The sequence below is a fragment of the Solanum lycopersicum genome, chromosome 8, assembly GCF_036512215.1.
Source record: "Solanum lycopersicum chromosome 8, SLM_r2.1".
NCBI classification, from domain to species: domain Eukaryota; kingdom Viridiplantae; phylum Streptophyta; class Magnoliopsida; order Solanales; family Solanaceae; genus Solanum; species Solanum lycopersicum.
In genome coordinates this window covers 49,661,457-49,681,606 of record NC_090807.1, presented here as the reverse complement: position 1 = coordinate 49,681,606, position 20,150 = coordinate 49,661,457, and the positions used below count along the sequence as shown (strand labels likewise).

General features: G+C 32.2%; 1 protein-coding gene across 2 annotated transcripts; it reads left to right on the top strand.

The window, feature by feature from the left end:
* The first annotated feature begins 430 nt into the window (after positions 1-430).
* Positions 431-14,604, top strand: LOC101262640 (uncharacterized). 2 transcript variants are annotated; one of them, XM_004244985.4, is made up of 4 exons: positions 432-1,135; positions 13,620-13,718; positions 13,839-13,906; positions 14,323-14,604. In XM_004244985.4, the coding sequence occupies exons 1-4, from the start codon at positions 518-520 to the stop codon at positions 14,444-14,446; spliced, it is 909 nt and encodes a 302-aa protein (XP_004245033.1). In that variant the 5' UTR covers positions 432-517; the 3' UTR covers positions 14,447-14,604. The 2 variants fall into 2 exon arrangements, with proteins under 2 accessions (XP_025888443.1, XP_004245033.1); XM_026032658.1 differs by lacking the exon at positions 13,839-13,906 and having other exon boundaries at positions 431-1,135.
* The last annotated feature ends 5,546 nt before the right edge of the window (positions 14,605-20,150 follow it).

Here is a 20,150-nt window from a genome sequence, read left to right as displayed (position 1 = left end):
ATATATACACTTATGTTGTATAAAGCTAGAAAAAATTGTATTTCTCTGCAATTGTATAATTCACAATTGTATAATTCTTTGGCCTTTTTCTCTACAATATTTGAAGTAAAATGTTTGTAAATTATATAATTAAGTGTATAACACGAAAATATACATTTTTGCATGTGTATATACAATTTTCTCTCGCTTTATACAAAACAGAAACAGAAATTATACACTTCTGTGTATAAAGCGAGAGAGGCGAGAATGGGAGAGTGGCGAGCGAGACTTCTGGGAGAGAGAGGCCTGGCAAATTTTTGTCATTGTTTGCTATGGAGCACAATTAAATCAAACCCTAGCTATTCAATTTAATTTAGGTTATTAGTTTGTTATTTTATACTATTTTCCCTTACCCTTTTTTTCCAAATATAAATACTACATTTTTAATTCTAAAATGTAGAAGGTGTATTCATAATTGTAAGATTAAAAATAAACATAGCACTCCACATTGGTTTACTTCCCATCAACGGCTCAAACAATGTTTTCTTGGCTCAGCCCAATTGGCTTATACGGTGGCTTTGTCCGCCGGAGTCTGACCGGCGCCGGCCTAGCTTGTAAAACCATAGAAATCGACGATGAAACGACTATTCACTTTTGGGGTCCAAAATCATCAAAAACAAAACCATCACTTATCTTAATCCACGGATTTGGTCCTCACGGCGTTTGGCAATGGCGTCAACAGATTTCATTCTTCTCTAACGATTACGATTTATACATTCCTAGCCTCGTCTTCTTCGGCCGTTCTACAACCAAATCTCCCCACAGGTCAGAGGTTTTTCAAGCAAATTGCATGGTAAAGCTACTAGAAAAACTCGGTATTGAAAAGTGTTCGATAATTGGGACTAGTTATGGTGGATTTGTTGCCTATCACATGGCTAAAATGTTGCCGGAAAGGGTAGAAAAGGTAATTATAGCAAGTTCGGCGGTTAATATTAAGAAAATAGATAACGATGGACTATTGAAAAGAGCTAAAGTTGAGAAGATCGAGGATTTGATGTTGCCGGCGACGGTGACCCAGCTCCGGGTATCGATCACGGCGTCTACTAACCGGAGTGTGCCATATCTGCCGGATTTCTTCCTCAATGATTTTATCAAGGTGAGTTTATTTTGTTACATATCCCTTGATCTACTTCCATGTTTCAATTGATTGAATCTCAAAATTTTAAATTTTGAATAATAAGTTGATTTAGAAATATTTAAAATAGGACATTAAATGTTTAAAGAAAATAATAATAATTCTAATTTCTAGCTACCATCTAATTCTGTTGCTATGGGTTTCGAGCTTCTTTCTGGATTAAAATTTGAATTTAAATATTTGTGCCAAAAGATTTGCTTGAAAATATTAGTATTTACTTTGATATTAAAAAATATTTGTTCGATCTCATAAAGAATAATGTCTTTTTTTTTTAGTGCGTTTTAGAGAAATAATTTTTTTTTTGAGGCTATAAAATCAAAGCACAATTTTATCTATTTAACCTAATTTCATTATAAAATATTAAAAAAAAATTTAAATTTTTTTTAAAAAGAATTATTCTTTATAAAACTGAGGTAATATTTTTTTTTTTAACTTTTTAAATGCGTGTTCAATTAACTTTTGAAAAAGATAAGGTGGTAAATATTTTGATTTTTGGGATAGTGGGAGCAGGGTCAAAATAAGAGGTAAGCGAACCAATAACTTCTGTCTTAAGTAAGATATTTCATGTGTATATATATTTAAAATTAATATGATATTTTCTGTTTGTAGTTCTAAATACCAACATTTTTTTCTTTTGTTTACATTTAATAGTAGGATATGTTTTATTTGGAAGGTCGGTAATTTATTGTTTTCATTAAATTAAAGTAAGACGTTTGAATATAAATAAATATCTAAATATTTAAAATATGCATTAAAACTAAAATATCTAAATATAAATACAGATTTGAATATGTATTTATATTTAATGTCTAACATATATTCTAGCTTTAGATAACTATAATTTAATTCTCTAACTTTTAAACCTTTAGTGTCACTCATATACTTTGTTATATGTGTCACTTTCACAAATTATACTACAATGGTTCTTGCTGGCCAAGTGTAATGTGATCATGTGATGCCACTTAACCGTTAAATGACACACAGTTTTCTATGTGGAAAACTTGAAAAGTAATTTTAAGTGCAATATTCTAATCAAAGACAAAGATTTCCATTGGAAGAGCGTTGAATTCTATTATACACTACTCAACATATTCTTTAGGTGCCAATGTTTGGAGACACTAGTCGGAACTTCACATCAGAAAGATTTGGCAAGGCTCTTAGACCTAATCCAATTCTCATGTAACTTGAAACCAAGAGAGTGAGTTTATCGGGCTCACACCATTTGTGTTAGCCTAGACTATCAACTACAAACACCACATTTGTTACTGGGCATGATTTCGTGGTCTTACCATATGGTCAAAGGGTTTGAGGAGTGTTCATACTTGTACTAGTTGTAGTAGAGAAAGATGAATAAGTTTTCAAACCGTAAATGTCGCCCCACATATTAAAAGGTTAAGGACATGGTTTTGGTGAAGTTTAACCTATATAAGACAATTTAAGATAAGAACCAAAAATTTGTACCAAAGTATGAGGGAACGTTACCAAGGTGGGAAAGATTTCATATAAACTAGAATTAGCACCTCCTCTTATATAAGGTTCGTTCCATCTTTCATGCTAGTGTGCTCGAGCCACACCATGAAAACAAAGATGATCCTAACCAAAGTCAAATATGTTGGGCACTAGTTACCATCACCACATTGCATGATTAGGAGATTGCGTCTATTATTGACTACTAGGCTAAGAGAAAACAAGGGCATAAAGCCATTGTCATGTTTCCTATTCACTAAAAAGGTCAATCATAAGAGGAAACTATGTAAAGACTTTTTGGCAATTCAAAGACAAGATATGAGAATTAATGCACATTATCACGGTCATCTCATCATCATGTAGGGGATAGTGTGATGATCTATCACATCGTCACGCCTCTTAAGTGTCACGTGTTACATAAGTGCCCATATGGAAAATTTACAAAGGAAGAAGACTAGGTTCTAGTGGAATATTCTAGAGACGAGGAGATTTTTCTCGAAGTCTTGAAAATTCCATAGATATGCATGGAAGTCATTGGATTATTGTGTCTGTGTAGAGAAAACTAGAATATATGATTTGTACACAATTTATATTAGCTCAAGACTTAGATGATTTGCTTCAAAATTTCCTTAATGATCGTGCATTGCACCCAAGAATATGAAAGATAGTAGATATCCCGTAAAATCAGTTGAGATGCGCAAAAATTGACATGGACGCTACTGTCATAAAAAATAATTAGCCTCAAATGAGTAGTATAAATAGATTAACATTCAGTTGTAAAGGTAACATGCAAATCTTCTAAATTTTGAGCGATATTAAAACTTATCTTGACAATTCTCTTATGTCTTTCTTTAATTCAACATTTCCTTGGTAATCTACTATTAAAAAAGCTTACTTGACCTTGCAAGATTATGAAAAATTTGTGAGTTAGTTATCGGTGTCACACAATGCGTTTAGTGGAAGTTTAAGTATCTGACACAAATTCATCCAATTTTTTTCTTACATTGTTAAAAGCCAGGTCCATTATATCATATAATAAATAACTCCAAAAAAAAAACTACTCATCTTTTTATAATTTCCAATTGAGACGAATAATATTTTCTAGTCTTCTCCAATTTTTTTCTTTTACTCAAAACTGATGTTGGGATAAAGAATTAGGAGCTCTATCATTTTTGTTGCCAACTAGATCTTTGGATTCATCAAGTGTATCTAAATCTATAGTAGTAGATAAGTGAAAGACAATATATCATGGACAAATACAATTTGGACTCTAATCATGAACTCTTGTTACAATAGAACTGCAATATATATATATATATATATAAATTTGGAAAGGGTAGAGGTGAAGTCCTAATAGAAACATCAATAGAAAGTCTAATAAGAGTAGAGTTGTCATCGAGCTAAGGATTCATACTATTAGACCTAAGCCTGCTATATCAGTCTAAAGGGAGTTAGAATCGTTTGAAACAACATGGAGAGATTTTCTAAGGCACGCAACTCAAAATAGCATTTTTCTATGGAAATCACTAGTCTAAGCCTATTCCAAGACCAAGAATGCTTAGCAATGATCATGCAAAATACATAAGACAACAACATGGCATGACAAACACCGTAATGAGGTAAAACATGCTTGAATACCCTGAAAATACCAAAATATTGAAACTAAAGCAGGAAATCTATCAACTAAACATGAGTCATGCAAAGCACCCTCCCAAAAATAGGTAAACATCATGTTAAAGCCAACACAAGTACAATCTAAGATCGATAAGCCATAACCTGCAAAAATAGCACGTGCGGTCCAAAATCTTACTAAATCAAGACCTTTACCTTTTAAGATGCCTTCGATCTCTTCCATCCTATCAAATGTAATATCATGACGTCAATACAAACGTTTTGAGACCCAATTTGCAACACTTGAAGATGAACTAAAAATCAGTCAAAACATTATTGTGGAGCTCACACAATAAATCCTGAAATTGACTCTAACAATAGGTCCCATTCGGCTCAAGGAGCTCGTGCCTCGAAGACCAGCACAATTCAAGCTCAAAATTGTGCTAAGGCAGTCTTGTACCAACATGACCAACAAAACATCTAAAGACTAAAAATTGAGGAGATGAAAGAAAATATACGGTTTTAGATGTGTAATAAATGACCCTCCCAATGCCTCAAGGCAACAATAATCCCAACAATAAACACATATTTCCCACATAAATGAGCCCTCTAAAGTCCTACCATTAAATTAATACTCAGAGAAAATGAGGGCTGGAAAGGATATAACCACAAGCAATGGCCGGCTAAGTGTTCACTTAGCTGCTTAATTGGCCTCGCTAAAATGGTGCCTTGGCTGCTAAATTGGCGAGGCCCTTGTTGGCCGGTGGGCTTTGCTAAAGTGCCTCCTTGACAGCTAAATTAACCAATGGTAAACTGGTTCCAAGGCCGCTAAAGAGGCTAAATTCTATGTCACGACCCAGATCATGGTGAGTGGCATTCACATTAGCCCTCCGGTAGGAGAACCATTACTACATTCCAACTAAGTAATTAAACCAAAAACTAGGCATTTAAAGATACAAAAGCAGGTTTAAATGACAGTATAAAAAAATATGGAGTCCCCATAAACTCCAAAATATTAAGAAACATCTAACAACTAAACAAAAATGGAAATACCCCTAGTTACTAAAAGTCAATGTATCAAAACTTTACTAAGGACAAGTCTAAGAACAAGGGGTACAACCCCGTAAGTAAATACACACCTCAAACAAATAGTCTGAGTCCGAAGAGAGTGTACTTAAACAAGAGAGATCCATGGAATCTTGGAAGAACTAGCTCATCTTTGAATCTGGTCATGCTCAATAATCACATATCTGAGGTCTATCAATAGCCGCCAAAAGATGCCCTGTACACAACAAAAATAAGAGTAAGTTCAGTATCAGTACACAAACACTGTGTACTGGTAGAATCACGCGGCTATCTCATTAAGTGAAACATATACAAGTCAAAGCAATATTATAAACATACATACACCGAACATATATATTATCATAAGAGAACCACACCACAACCACTCTTAAAATTCACTTGTGCAATGCATGAATAAAGTCACATACCCCCACTCATACTAAGTAGAATTCTTTGAAAAGTCATAAGTCATAGTCCATGTTCATGTTCATAACAATAAGTCAATATATAACAAGTCAATGGTCCTCTTATGGAACTCATACCCAAACTATTAGTGTATCAGAACGTGGTATTCGATCCTATATTTATGTCAGAACGTGGCAACCTATTCCATATTTATGCCGGAACATGGAAGTTTGATCCTTGTTAGTTATGTTAGAACGTGGAAATCTAATCCATTCAACACACCACAATCACAATCACAATGTATATTTCACAATCGTACAACAAGAGGTGATTATGACATGTAGTTATTCTTTCATACTCATTTACAATTAATGTGATCAATAATGCAACATCCACATACATGCATGCATCATAATGAAGCAAACAAGACATATATCACACATATGAAATCACACCATCATCTAGCTCAAATCCAAACTTAAATTTCCTGAGATACTTGAATATTCCTTTTTCGAATTCTTTCCGCTTGTCCTAGGTCTAAAAATGATTAAATACGCAAGGATCAACAACAAAGGTCTAATTATCCAGATTATAACAAACCCAATAACCTTAGACCAAACTCTTGATCCCCCATGCCCAGATTAGGGGTTTTTTTCACCATAATTCTCAAATCTAAACCCTTTCCCATCGATATAACCTAAGAAAATAGGTTCTACGAATTGAAAAATAGATTTGGGGAGTTGAAATCTTAAATTTAGCCTTAAGAATGGTGAAAACCGTCAAGAAAACCCCTAGGTTCGTTCCTTAGCTCTCATAGGCGAAAAATGTAGAAAAATAATATTTTTGGGGTTTATTTACGACTTTAAGTCGCGTCTGTCCCACTACGACTGGACCCATCCTGCTACAACTGAATGCACGGAAATAGAATGTTACTCGTTCAAGCTAAGATCATTTTCGGGAGTTCTACTCGCTCAAATTCAATTTCGTAAAGTCATATGGGTTCCTTAACGTCTTATTTATCCACTCATGTGGTCAAATTAATAATTAGACCTGTCACTCATTACTGGATTTCCCTAGACCTCACTAACTCCGATTTCGTTCAATCTAAACTAGGTTCAAAATTTTCAAGTTACTACCAAAAAGTATTCTGACCCAAATTATTTCCAAATGACTTTTCCTTAACGATGAAATCAGGTTGTGACACTCTAGTAGGTGGAAACCGCTATCCTTAGCTTCTAAAGGAGTTAGGCCCTTCTGAAAAGCCTTACTAAAGCGGTTTCCCGGATACTAAAGCAAATAGTGTTTAAGTAGTGCCAGGATTGCTTGGGCTGCTACACCAGCGCACTTACCAAAAAAACTGGCAAAGTCCTAACGAACTCCACTTTGATGTTGGGGATTGGCTCGGAAACCTGCACTCATAAACAAACTATAATACTCAGCAAATTTGGTATTTCAGATGTATAACATCCAGCAGAGGTCGTTTAGTCAAAAAGTGGGTCCTACACTCAAAAGACTTTACTTTAGCCAAAATCCACAAAGTAGCTCGACTAGATTTCAGAAGCCTTGGGACCCAAACCAAGGGTCCTTCTAGAGAAACTCAATGCTATGGAGCTAACTGAACCATCATAATTGCATTCTTAGGTTGTTTAGTCTGATGCTTTGACCTAAGTCGTTCAAGCTTCAAAAACTCTTAAATATAAAAACTTGCATAAAATTAATGAACAACCTAGTGACCGAATTGTCAATTTCAGAACGTCATAAATGAGTTAGGGTCTCGATAGGAATGCTCTAAATTCCGAAACAATAGGAAAATAGAGAAAATAATTTAAGTTGTCTTCAGGGGTTACTAATGTTGTCGCTATAGTTGGGGTCGCTATATGATGATGTTCAAATAATTTTTACCAACTGGCGTTCTTGGAATTAGAATTTAAAGGGGCATTTTTGTGTAATTAATTTAGTTTTAGGTTCTTATGTACTCGTCCTTTATTGAAAAAAAATAATTTTGATGGTGTTATAAAATCAAGCTCATAAGAGATATAATCATAAAGAGAAGAAGACAAGAGATATAGACAGAAGAAGAGGAATTTTCTTCTTATTCAAGTGTATTCAAGTCTCATATGTATATATTACAATAGTGAATGAACAACCCTATTTATAGAGTGAGAAATCACTCCAAAGGATAGATACATTCTTATCCAAAAAGGTTCATGTAACCTAGTGAATATAAATGATTGTTCATGTACCAACCTTATGGACTATCCACTCATTCAATGAATTTATAACACTCCCTCTTGGATGTCCATAGATAATATGCCTCGTTAAAATCTTACTGGGAAAAACCCTGTGGGAAAAAATTCTAGAGAAGGAAAAAGAGTACACATATCTGTTGATACGCACCATTTGTTGCCTCATTAAAAACCTTGCCAGGAAAACCCAGTGGGAAAAAACCTCGATCAAGGGAAAAAGAGTGCAACGCGTATTGTACTCCCCCTGATTAAAACATCACTTAATTTCTTGTGATGATGTCTCCAATCTTCGTACATTGTGGTTGGTATATTCTTTTTTTGAAGAAAAACCACACATTTCTTGAATATGGTGTGTCATTTTATCTCAACCAGACGCACTTTTGACTTGCTTCATGGAGGACTTTTATTTCTGCAGAGCAATATTTGCTTCATTGATCCCCAGGATATTATTGTGCCTCCACATGCAAACACATAGCGTGATTGAGATAGAACTTTATGCAGATCAGATAAATATTCTGCATCTGTGTAACCAATCAATTTTGTCTTGGATTCCTCGGAATAGAATAAGCCCATAACTATGGTCCTTCGAGGATATTCAATCATATGTTCAACACCATTTCAATGTCCTTTTATCGGGGAGAAACTGAATCTTGCCAGTAAATTTACTGCAAAACAAATATCTAGTCAAATATTGTTAGTAAGATGCACCAGTGCCCTGATTGCACCAAGATAGAGTTTCATCACCAAGAAACTCTTCATCCTTCTTTTGAGATCAAACTGAATCATCATTTATGTCAAGTGATCTCATAATCATTGGGGTACTCAATGAATGCGATTTATCCATATAAAATTGCATCAAAACTTTTCAGTGTATGTGCACTGTTAGACAAACATTTCATTTGTCAAATTATCAATCTGTAGGTCAAGACAAAATTTTGTCTTACCAAGACCTTTTCATAAAAATACAAGGACTATTATGGGTCATTCTTTTGTACCCTTTTTCTTCCTTGACTATTTCAATCCATATAAGGATTCGTGAAGCTTTATTGGAAAAGTTTCTTTCAAACTCTTATATGCTTCAGACACCTCGATTGTTTCAAGGATTTTCATATAACCTTCATTGTCTAGCTAGACATTACAATTATTCATTACATGCATTCAAGTTTTTCATATGTTCCAGGTCAAAACAAGCCTCATTGCATCCACCAAAGGAGAAAACATCTCCAATAATGTCAGGATTTTTGCGATAAACCTTTATGCCCAAGGCACAAACCGTATTTGATATCTTACGATTATACTATCACATAATAATTTATTTGTACCCCACTGACATTGTACCTTGATTTATGGACTACCAGTCCAAAATGTCACTTTTCTAAGTGAAACAAAATATACTTGAATTGTGCATTTTACTTGGCCAACCATTTATCTGTCCACACTATATGACAGATTTGAATTCAAGATCCTCATCACAACTAATATCATTGAGCGCTACCTCATATCAAATATACCGTCGACGGTTATTTGATATCGATTCCAACAAGACATAACTTATCGAGATCTCTTCATTTTTCATTATTTCAGGTACCTGAACCTTTTTCAAGATTTTATGAAGTGTTATGTCAATGTGCTCTTTTATAGAACTTGCCTCATTATCATGACCATATTGATCATTTGATCCTTCCTTCTTCAAGGAATTTTATATTTGGAATCGATTGGTCTATTACGCTTTCGGCGTATCATAGACTCTGTCCTTCAAGGACTTCACATTGGAGCATTTGCATTTGAATTATATCATAGGGTCAGTGGATTCGTCTAGCAACTGATTTGCAACATTATGCAACTGAATTTACCCTTGAACTTTAAGTTCACATATTTATTTAACGAGGATCTAGATAATTCATAATTAACCACACACATAATTTTCAGTTGTCAATCATCTCTCCCCCTAATGTTAGAAAATATAACATTCATTCCAACCTTATTTGGAAGTTCGTCTTTGTGCGTGGTGGAGAACCTAAAATCATAACCGTACATTTAATATTTTAGATGAAAATTATATGGTTCCTGACCCTGAACCAATTTTAATGGGGAAACCTTGTTGGTTTGATGCATACATGTTGCTACATGTTAAATAAAATTATCTCATACCAAATCTTATTTGGGAGTTTTGTTCTCATAACCATAATTTAGCTATAGTTGGAGGCATACAATTTCTGCTAAATCAACCAGCATTATCAATATAATTTCAAAGTTTGGAATTGTGCTCTTAATTTTAACAATTCGAGCAAACAACCTTACAAAAACTAATTTGTAAGTTGACAACAAAATACATGTGACCATTTGTAAGTTGACAACAAAATACATGTGACCATCGCATAGATGCATCAATCATATAGTTGCAAATGATCCACATGACAGGTGAACAGGCCCATATTCACCCTTTGTTCTAAAAATTTTAGGGGATTACAATCCCAACCTTAGCTGGTACAATGATCATTTTATCAAGAGAACAAGCAACACAAGAGAATTCTTGAAGAATCTTTATTTCTTCATCATATAAATCACCTGAATTCTCAATCACGTTTGCATCACATTTAATCGAAATGGTCAATCAGTCATGACAACTGATCTTTATTTTAATACACTTATAATTTACTTTTACATGTGATTTCATCAGCATCTACATGTTTGTATGGAACAAACAAGAGGAAAAGTGGGATAATCTTTTACATAAACATTTATAACCCTCTTCGGTTGTAGTGATTTATAGTCTCAATATTTATTTTCAATTCATCCAAAACTTAAAAAGTTTCTTTTGAGACTTACTACAACCCCAATATTATTCCTCTGATAATAGCACAACTCGTTAGAGCTTGCAATTAATTTTGTGTACTATCACATATTGCATGACACCATCCCTATGGTGAGCATCTCCTTCAAGGAGGAAATTATATTATTATTTTCATGGTCAAAATCATTACGAGCAAGACGTCTTTCTTGCTTTACTTTTGTTGTACCATAGGTACACAACCAATGACAAATTTGTATTGCCACACAATAATGACCACAACCCTTATAGGCAAGAACTATTTCTTTCTTTTGCCCTTTCGGTAGTTTACAATAAACATACCATAGTGACGTATAAAACGTACAATATAATTAACCATTTCTGTCAAATAAAATTTATTTCCTCTCAACCGTAGAGATGAGAAGTGACATGTATCATTTTTTCTCAAACCTTCCATAGAGGTGAGTTGTGGCATATATCCAACCCATAATGATTTTATCACATCTGGACCCATTTTCTTATAGAATGGTCGAGCATTCACGATACTCATCACAAGTCACATTCTTTTCAAGGAATGGACTAATTATTTATATGTACTTTATAAATTTGCATTATAAGCACATTATCATGGTTTAAAATTCATCATATTTTCATGACACACCTCAACATCACTTTGAAAGATCAAGTGTACCATCACTTTATCTTCTTGTATCATGATAGAGGATTTATAAACTTGTCAAATTATTGGCTTGACAACATTCACAAGTCTAATGACCTTTCATACTATTTTGATGATAAAAATTGCCTTCACATTTTGAAGGACTATTTGAAGAACTCATAGTGTTCTTCCTTTTATCATTACCACAATGATGACTATTATAATTCTGTTCCTCCACGCCCTTAATCATTCACTGCTACCACATTCATATGATTGAATGGAGCAAGTCAACAGGCGGATTTCAGAGTTATCACATGTTGCTACCACATTCTTTTCAAGGAATAGAGCAAATTCAATATGATGAATTTCAAGACATTTCATCAAAAATATATTATTTTTCTTAGTCATCATTTTATCATCACTATGGTGCATTGACTCAAACTCAATGTCTTACCCATATAAGGTGTGTTACACCATAATTCTATGGGACTTGAACCCAATCACGGTGCATCAAAACTCTAATTGATGTCTTACCCTTTTGGTGCGATAGAACTTGAATCGATCGTCTTATCCTCAAATATTTTTTATTATGGTGCATCCGGACTTTAACCTGATATCTTACCCTTTTGGTGCGATGAAACTTGAATCCAACGTCTTACCCTTAACCAACAGTATAATAAATCAAAGTACAACATGATTTATTCTTTGAGTCTTTGAAAACAATCAAAATAATATTAAAACTCATGCTATTAAAATTTTATATCTTCTTCCATTTAAGAAGTTTTGTATAGCATGTCATATTCAACCAATAGTAGTATATGTCTGATTTATGGATATAATACTTTGATCTTCATAACGAGATCAACCAAAATATTAGCTAAAGAAAAACAAGAACTCACTCTCAATTAGATAGAGACTCGTGTTAATAACGTGTTATAAAATCAAGCTCATAAGAATATAATCATAAAGAGAAGAAGACAAGAGAAATAGATAGAAGAAGAGAAATTTTCTTCATATTCAAGTGTATTCAAGTCTCATATGTATATATTACAATAGTGAATGAACAACCCTATTTATAGAGTGAGAAATCACTCCAAAAGTCACCATATTAAGTATCATAATAAATAGATACATTCTTATCCAAAAAGGTTCATATAACCTAGTGAATATGAATGGTTGTTCATGTACCAACCTTATGGACTATCCACTCATTTAATGAATTTATAACAGATGGACTGATTTTTAAAATTATTAAGATTTAAGTCTCTATTAAATGCAAGTAAATAAGATGTTAGTGGTGTATGCATCAACTGTATATTTTCACTAATTTTTCATATAAAATATATCTTGGTAAAATAATAATAATAAATGTTGTGTTGTCTATTTATGGATGAATCAATAATATAGTGGGAATAATTTTCCGTTGATGGATAACAAGAACCGTAAGGAATGATCCCTATCAAGTTAAAGTTTATTTTTGACAGTTATCAATATAACGATCATCTAATTTATCAAATATAATTGAAATATATATTACATTATATTTTGTTTTATATATATATATATAATATATATATATATATATATATATATATATATATATATATATGCCAAGGAAATTTCTAGAAATTTCTAGTTTGGTAGGTATAGTTGTTTTTTTCATTATATATAACGAGCTTTTGTGGGCCACTTTTACAAATGGAGTAATTAACTTAATTTGTACAACGATATGGTCATCCTATTTCAAAAATAATAGATAATTGAACATTTATGTATTTTACATTTTGTGGTTCCATTTAAAGATAGATTTGCATAAAATATAGGGATAATTTATAAGTACTCCCTTAATCTATGTTCGAAATTTTAGAGACATACTTATACTATACTAAGGTCTTATTCTGCTGAACTTATTTTTTAAATAATTTTCTATGTCTTTTTTGCCTACGTGGCACTATCTTGTGGGTCCAATGTTGGTTGATTTTTTTTTAAGCTAGTACCACATAGACCGAAAAGGGGTAAAAAATTACTTATAAATTAAGTTAAGGAATAATAGTATCTTAGTATAGTATAAGTGTGTCTCTGGGATTTTAGCATAGGTTAAGGTGATAGTTATAAATTTTCCCTAAAATATATTATCTCGTTATGTATAAAAAAATGTAAAACATAAAATTTGCATTATTGAAACTAAAAGTTGTCATGCAGAAATTGTATCTTGAAAACAGGAAGGAGAAGTTGGAACTGTTAAAGGGGTTAAGCCTTGGAAGAGATGACACAGTAGATAATATAACTCCACTTCAACAGGTACATTTTATTTTATTTGAAAATATAATGTCAAGTGATTAATTAGTATGTTTTGTTTTTTGGTTGGTAACATAATTATTTGTAGCATTAATATGCATCTTTATTGGTGTGTGTATGTAGGAAGTATTAATTGTGTGGGGAGAGAATGATCAGATATTTCTACTTGAAAAGGCAACTGAACTCAAAGAGTATGTATTCTGTTTGACTGATCTTTAACGATAATTAATTAATATCAATAATTAAATTATTGTTAAATTTATTGATAATTATTATTTTTTTAAATTTCTCTAAAATTTTTAGCTACATCAAATATAATAACAATCAAATAATATTAATAAAAATTAACATTCTTTATTAATATGTTTATTTATTATCGCTAAAAACTATTTGTTAAAGTGTCTCTCTACCAACTCATATTTATTTTATCTTCACATTGACGGATCGATGCACTATGATGCGTCATTATCTATCGATATATACAATAAGTTTTTGGAGTTGTATCGGAAAGTAACTTTTGAAGCTTCAAGTTATGCTTAGATATGTATTTTATTTTGAAAACAAATTATGGCAATCTTTGATTCATCTATATACAAATACAACGCAGGCTTCTTGGGGAAAAGGCTAGATTGGAAGTCATTAAAAATGCCTCTCATGTACCCCAACTCGAGCATGGGGCCAAGTTCAACAAAATAGTTAACGACTTCTTGTGTGGTTCAAATGTTAATTAATTAATTGGACTGTTTATTACTAATTTTTGTGTTTCCTTGTCTACGTACAAACTCAAGTACTAATTTGAAAAGATTTATGGATTTTTAAAATTGTATAAGACAATTGCAGCTTTGAATTATTTTGTAAATAAGATGATTCGCCGTTATTTTGCACTTAATTTAACATTTTCTACCTCGCAAGTCACCACCAATGCATTCACATATATTAGGTTATAACAATTGTAATACTATTAATCATGCAATTAGATATATTACATTATAACAATTTTGATGGTTAAATGTCTAAGTGAGAGATAGTTGGATTACATACTATTGATCATGAAATGTACATTATTAATCATGTATTTATTTATTGTATTTATTATAGGATTAATTATGTATTTTGTTTTAATAAAAGTTTTAATATTCATATATTTATTTGTGTTTATTTATTTATATAGTACATAATTTAGTATATAGAGTTTTAGCTTATACACAAAGGGTTAAATCACCAATTCTAATAAATATAAAGTTTTTGTTCATAATTTTTCTTTTGAAGTAGATACCTGAATACCAAGTATAGCTCGTAACAATCTATCTTCCGGGGCATACGAAGATTCTTTCACAACTTGGGGTGTTAATTTACCTACAAGGGAAGAAGACCCAGCCCGGCTTTCTTTCCAAGCCATCAATAACTGCCGGCTTTCAACGGATCCGGCTATCTTTTCACCGGTCGGTCAGTTATGGAAGACTCTGCTGGGTAGAAGCCCGAATATCTTAACATTTTTCATTTTTTTTTCTAATGGAAAAAAAGGAATCCTTTCTTATCTTCTTTCCCTCTCGGGAAAGAGAAAGAGGGTCTTATGGAGGGAGGGGGGAGGGAAAAGGCTTGGGCCTACCTATCCCGATAGGACCCCATAAAAGAACAGGAGCTGTTGAGAGGTTCCATATTGCCGAGACGAAGGACAACACTTCTGTACGTGATCGTTGTATGTCACGTCGTCTCGTCCCCGCTGCATCGAAGAGTATCTATGCACTATGTTCCGATTCACTGATAAGGAAGATAACGTTGGGGTGGGGATCTACGATGTGATACTAAAGTATGACCGGGGGAGATACATGCTAAGCTCCTGAACCGGCAGGAAGAAGAAGCGCACCCGAACCCCCCTTCTTACTACCCTTTCAGAAGGTGAGGCAGAAGGATTGAGATTCTTGTAAGTAATGTTCGAAAGCACTGTTCCTTGATCAAGTAATTAAGAGATCTCCTTATTAAACCCTTATTCAAAATTGGACACATCATCTGTCACACCTTTTTGAAGGATTTTTCTGAATTGAAGTGACAATATTGAAAATGAATTATTTTGTTTGTTGAGTCTTAGTAGACGTTTGGCCATGTGATACCATATCATGATATGGTATTGTGAGATAGAATCAACATTTGGACATGTCATTTTACGCAGATTCCATCTCATGATTCCATATAATGAGATGTGATATCATATCCAAACACCATGATATGGAATCATATGGGAATGACATATCATGATTTGAGTTATTTTAATAAAAGAATTGATCCACAACTTAATATTTTGTTCAAACAACCCCACATTTATATCTAGTAAGCATTTGTTTCACATGTAAATAAAATTTATGATCACATCGTTACTTTTTAAAATTTATTTTTCTCACCGACATAAAATTTATTTAACTCACACTTCATAATTGTTGAGTAATAAAATCTTGAAGAGCCCGTGAAAGTTGTTTCATCTTTACTCAAATATATTGATGAAACAATTACTTAAGTGGAGAGAACAAAAAACTTTGTAATAATTTATTATGCGATTTTATGACTTTTTGCTTATTTGGTAATATTGAATAAACAATTGGCGCTATTTTAATAGTTTTAGAACTTATGAGATTTTAATTTTTATGAAAAAATATATAACACCAAAATTTCATATCGCATGTCTAAACAAAACTTCAATTTCATCTCATGATTCCATATTATGATACCATGTTATTGTTGAAATCCATGTAGAAATCTCACGTGTAGGACTAGAGAAATCATGGATAGAATTTATTGTATTGATAGCATTGATGTATTGATATATTGATCAATATTGATAAATTGATATTATTGATATGTTGAACAATATTGGTAGTATTGATGACTATAGTGTTGAGTTACAAGTTCCTTATATAAGAGAGAATTGTAGAGTTCTAAGTTAATTATACTTAGAGTCCTACTACAATACTTATTACTACTATAATAATAATAATGCAATTATAAATTATATAAATCCTAATTATACCATAATTCTAATATTAATCCTACTCGTAATATAATCCTATTCATACTATAATCCTGGATGAAATATAATCCTAATAAATATAATTACTCCTAATTATACTATAATTCTAATATTAATCCTAGTCGTAATATAATCCTAATCATACTATATTCCTGGATGAAATATAATTCGAATAAATATAATTAGTCTAATCCTACTACGACTCTAATTCTAGAGCAGTGATGTAAACTCGTCGGTCAGGTTCGTTGCACCTGTTCCTTCGACATGTTTCAATCTTCAGCGTCCTTCTTCATCAACACTTGCTGCAGATACGTCAATCAACTGCGTTGGACCTGTTTCTTAGACATGTTCCAATCGTGAGCTTCATTCTTCTTCAACACTTCCCTTCAAGCTAATGAGTAGATGAACAGTTACTCCTAACTTGCTTTGAATATCCAGTATAAAAACTTTGAATACCCAGCAAAAATTTATTTTGTCAATGCTTCGGTATATTAATGTTGTTGTTGCCAAATATCAAGCCAAAAAAAACTTGAAATACCTGGCAAAAACTTATTTTGTCAATGGTTCAGTATGTTGATGTTGTTGTTTCCTCTTCCCCTACCTTTTTGGGCAGATAATACCATGTTATGGTTTTGTTAAGACATTTTTTCTTCCTCTTCCCTTGTATCAAAACTTGTGAGAGCATTAAGATTGGGATATGGTGTCTTACCTAAGCTTCTAGCAAAACTAATTTTTTTTATTGAATATAAGTTTTTTTAAAACATTCCCACATCTTCTTGGCAGTTGAGCAGTCCACAATAGTTGCGTGCTTTCTTCGGTCAAGGTGTTTGAGATTTTACTCCTTAGTAACACATTTTTCTCCTTCCGACCATCAATGGTTCCACTATCTTTTGCATCCTTCTTAGCCGCTATAACTTTCCTAGCAGTCTGTCTAGTGGAACAACTACTTTTACTTGGTTCATTCTTTCTTATATGAATTAATTGGGATACGTTTGTCCTCTTTATGAGGTAGTTTGCTAGCTCAAGTTTAATTGGAGCAGGCGACAACAAGTTGGTGAAGTAAGGAGGTCGACATATTTTTGGTAAAAGTGGTTATAGCAACGTGTGAATTTTTTTTAAAGTTTTTTTAATCAATACTCAGAGAGCGGAAGAGCTTTAAGCTCTGATACCATGTAGAAATTCATGTAGAAATCTCACGTCTGGGACTAGAGAAATCAAACATAAAATTTATTGTATTGATATATTGATGTATTTATATATTGATTAATATTGATATATTGATATGTTGATCAATATTGGTAGTATTGATGATTATAATGTTGAGTTACAGGTTCCTTATATAGGAGAGAATTGTAGAGTTCTAAGTTAATTATGCTTAGAGTTCTACTACAATACCTATTATTACTATAATAATAATAATGATAATGCAATTATAAATAATATAAATCCTATTTAACTATAATTCTAATATAAATCCTAGTCGTAATATAATTCTAGTCATACTATAATCCTAGATGAAATAAAATCCTAATAAATATAATTCATCATAATTATACTATAATTCTAATATTAATCCTAGTCATAATATAATCCTAATCACACTATAATCCTAGATGAAATATAATCTTAATAAATATAATTAGTCTAATCCTAGTGCGACTCTAACTCTAGAGCAGTGACGTAAACTCGTCGGTCACCTTCATCGGACCTGTTCCTTCGACATGTTACAATCTCCAGCTTCCTCTTCATCAACAATACATTCGTCAATCAACTGTGTTAGACCTGTTTCGTTGACATGTTTCAATCGTCAGCTCCTTTTTCTTCAACAATTATGATTTCATATCACTATACCATATCGCATGGCAAAACTGATCCTTATTAATAATAGCCAAGTCCAAATAGAGTGCTCATGGCATGGTTATTTCCTCCATTCTTAATTTTATAACATAAATCAATAGTCTCATGAATCTCATTTAATGTGGTAACCTATCATTTTTTCTACAATATAGTAAGAAGTTTTTGCCGTCATATTAACAAAGTTCTCAATTAAGCAAATACATATTAAAGTATGTCTATTTATGAGAAAATCTATTTTGCAATCATATTTGATATAACATTGCTTTAGTATTTGAATTATAAGATCATCAAGGTTTGGCCAATCATATGAGAACTTACCAATAATAGCTTATTGAAGGTTCTCCTAGTATTCATTTTGCATACTTTATTTTCTATCCACTTCGCGATTGACAATTTATCAATGTATGTAAGGTTATTTTAATTGAAATAAATTTTACATTCAATTGTTTAGTTTGCATTGGATTGTTTATCTTTGATGGTTTTATGAGTGTTGCATAATTATTTATGAATGTTGATTGTTTTACTAGGTCCGTAGCCCGTATGAGATTTAAAGTGGCTAAAGAATTTACAAAAAGAAATTGAAATGTTGAGGAAAGAAAGAGTATGTGGCTAGAGAATGGAGATGGTTGGCCACATGCCATAGCCATACTAGGGTTACACAAATTTAGATTTTTCATGCATGGGATTGGAGAGAATAAAGATGGAAATAGGGAGGGGCGGTTGTGGGGCAAGGCGGGTATAGTATTTGTGGGGGCAGTGCGAGTATAAAATATTTTTGAAAAACAACATCCGGAGGGGGTACGCGAGTTAATTTTTTTTTCTTTTTGTCGTGTGGCTTTAAGATCTCATTTGTTTTCATTAAAATCAAGAGGTCTAAATCAGAATGCACATCTGAATATCAAGAATAGCATTAAGATTAAGATGTTAGAATCTGAATACTTGTTTGAATGTTAAGATGTTGTTTCTAGGTCTGAACACTAAATCATTAAGATAATTTGTTTTCAATATCTGAATGTGCATAATATTTTCTTAAATTAGAAATTATACACTATATCAATAAAAATTATAATCCAAACCAAGAATACTTCTTCCAAACAATTGTTTCAAGAAAAAGATTATAAACTATTCCTGGAAAAGATGATAATTTATTTGTTTTCTCATATAATTTTTCTCAATAAACAATGATAACTTCTTCCAAAGAAATTTCGACAACAAACGAATTGTGACAAGAAGAGTTCTTCATAAATATAAATTCACCCAAGAATATTTTATATATAGAAGTATTAGATAAATACTTGTAAAAGATTATGAAAATTTACTTAATCAAAAGAAAAAAAATGATACTTCGTTTGAGAAGAAGAGGAAGAAACTTGAAACTTGTCAAGAAGAAAAGTAAGGAAGAAGAGAATTTGTTTATAAAAAGAACGCTTATTATTTTAATAGAGTATGAATGATATTAAGGCCTCATTTATTTGCACTTATTGGAGGTATAAATCTTAATCATTCAGATTCAGCCTATTAAGTATGTTTGATTTTTAAGTCTAAATCTGAATCAT

Coding starts and splice junctions, on each gene's coding strand:
- LOC101262640 (XM_004244985.4), top strand. CDS start 518: ATGTTTTCTTGGCTCAGCCCAATTGGCTTATACGGTGGCTTTGTCCGC. Junction 1,136..13,619: donor TCCTCAATGATTTTATCAAG/GTGAGTTTATTT, acceptor GTTGTCATGCAG/AAATTGTATCTTGAAAACAG. Junction 13,719..13,838: donor ATATAACTCCACTTCAACAG/GTACATTTTATT, acceptor GTGTGTATGTAG/GAAGTATTAATTGTGTGGGG.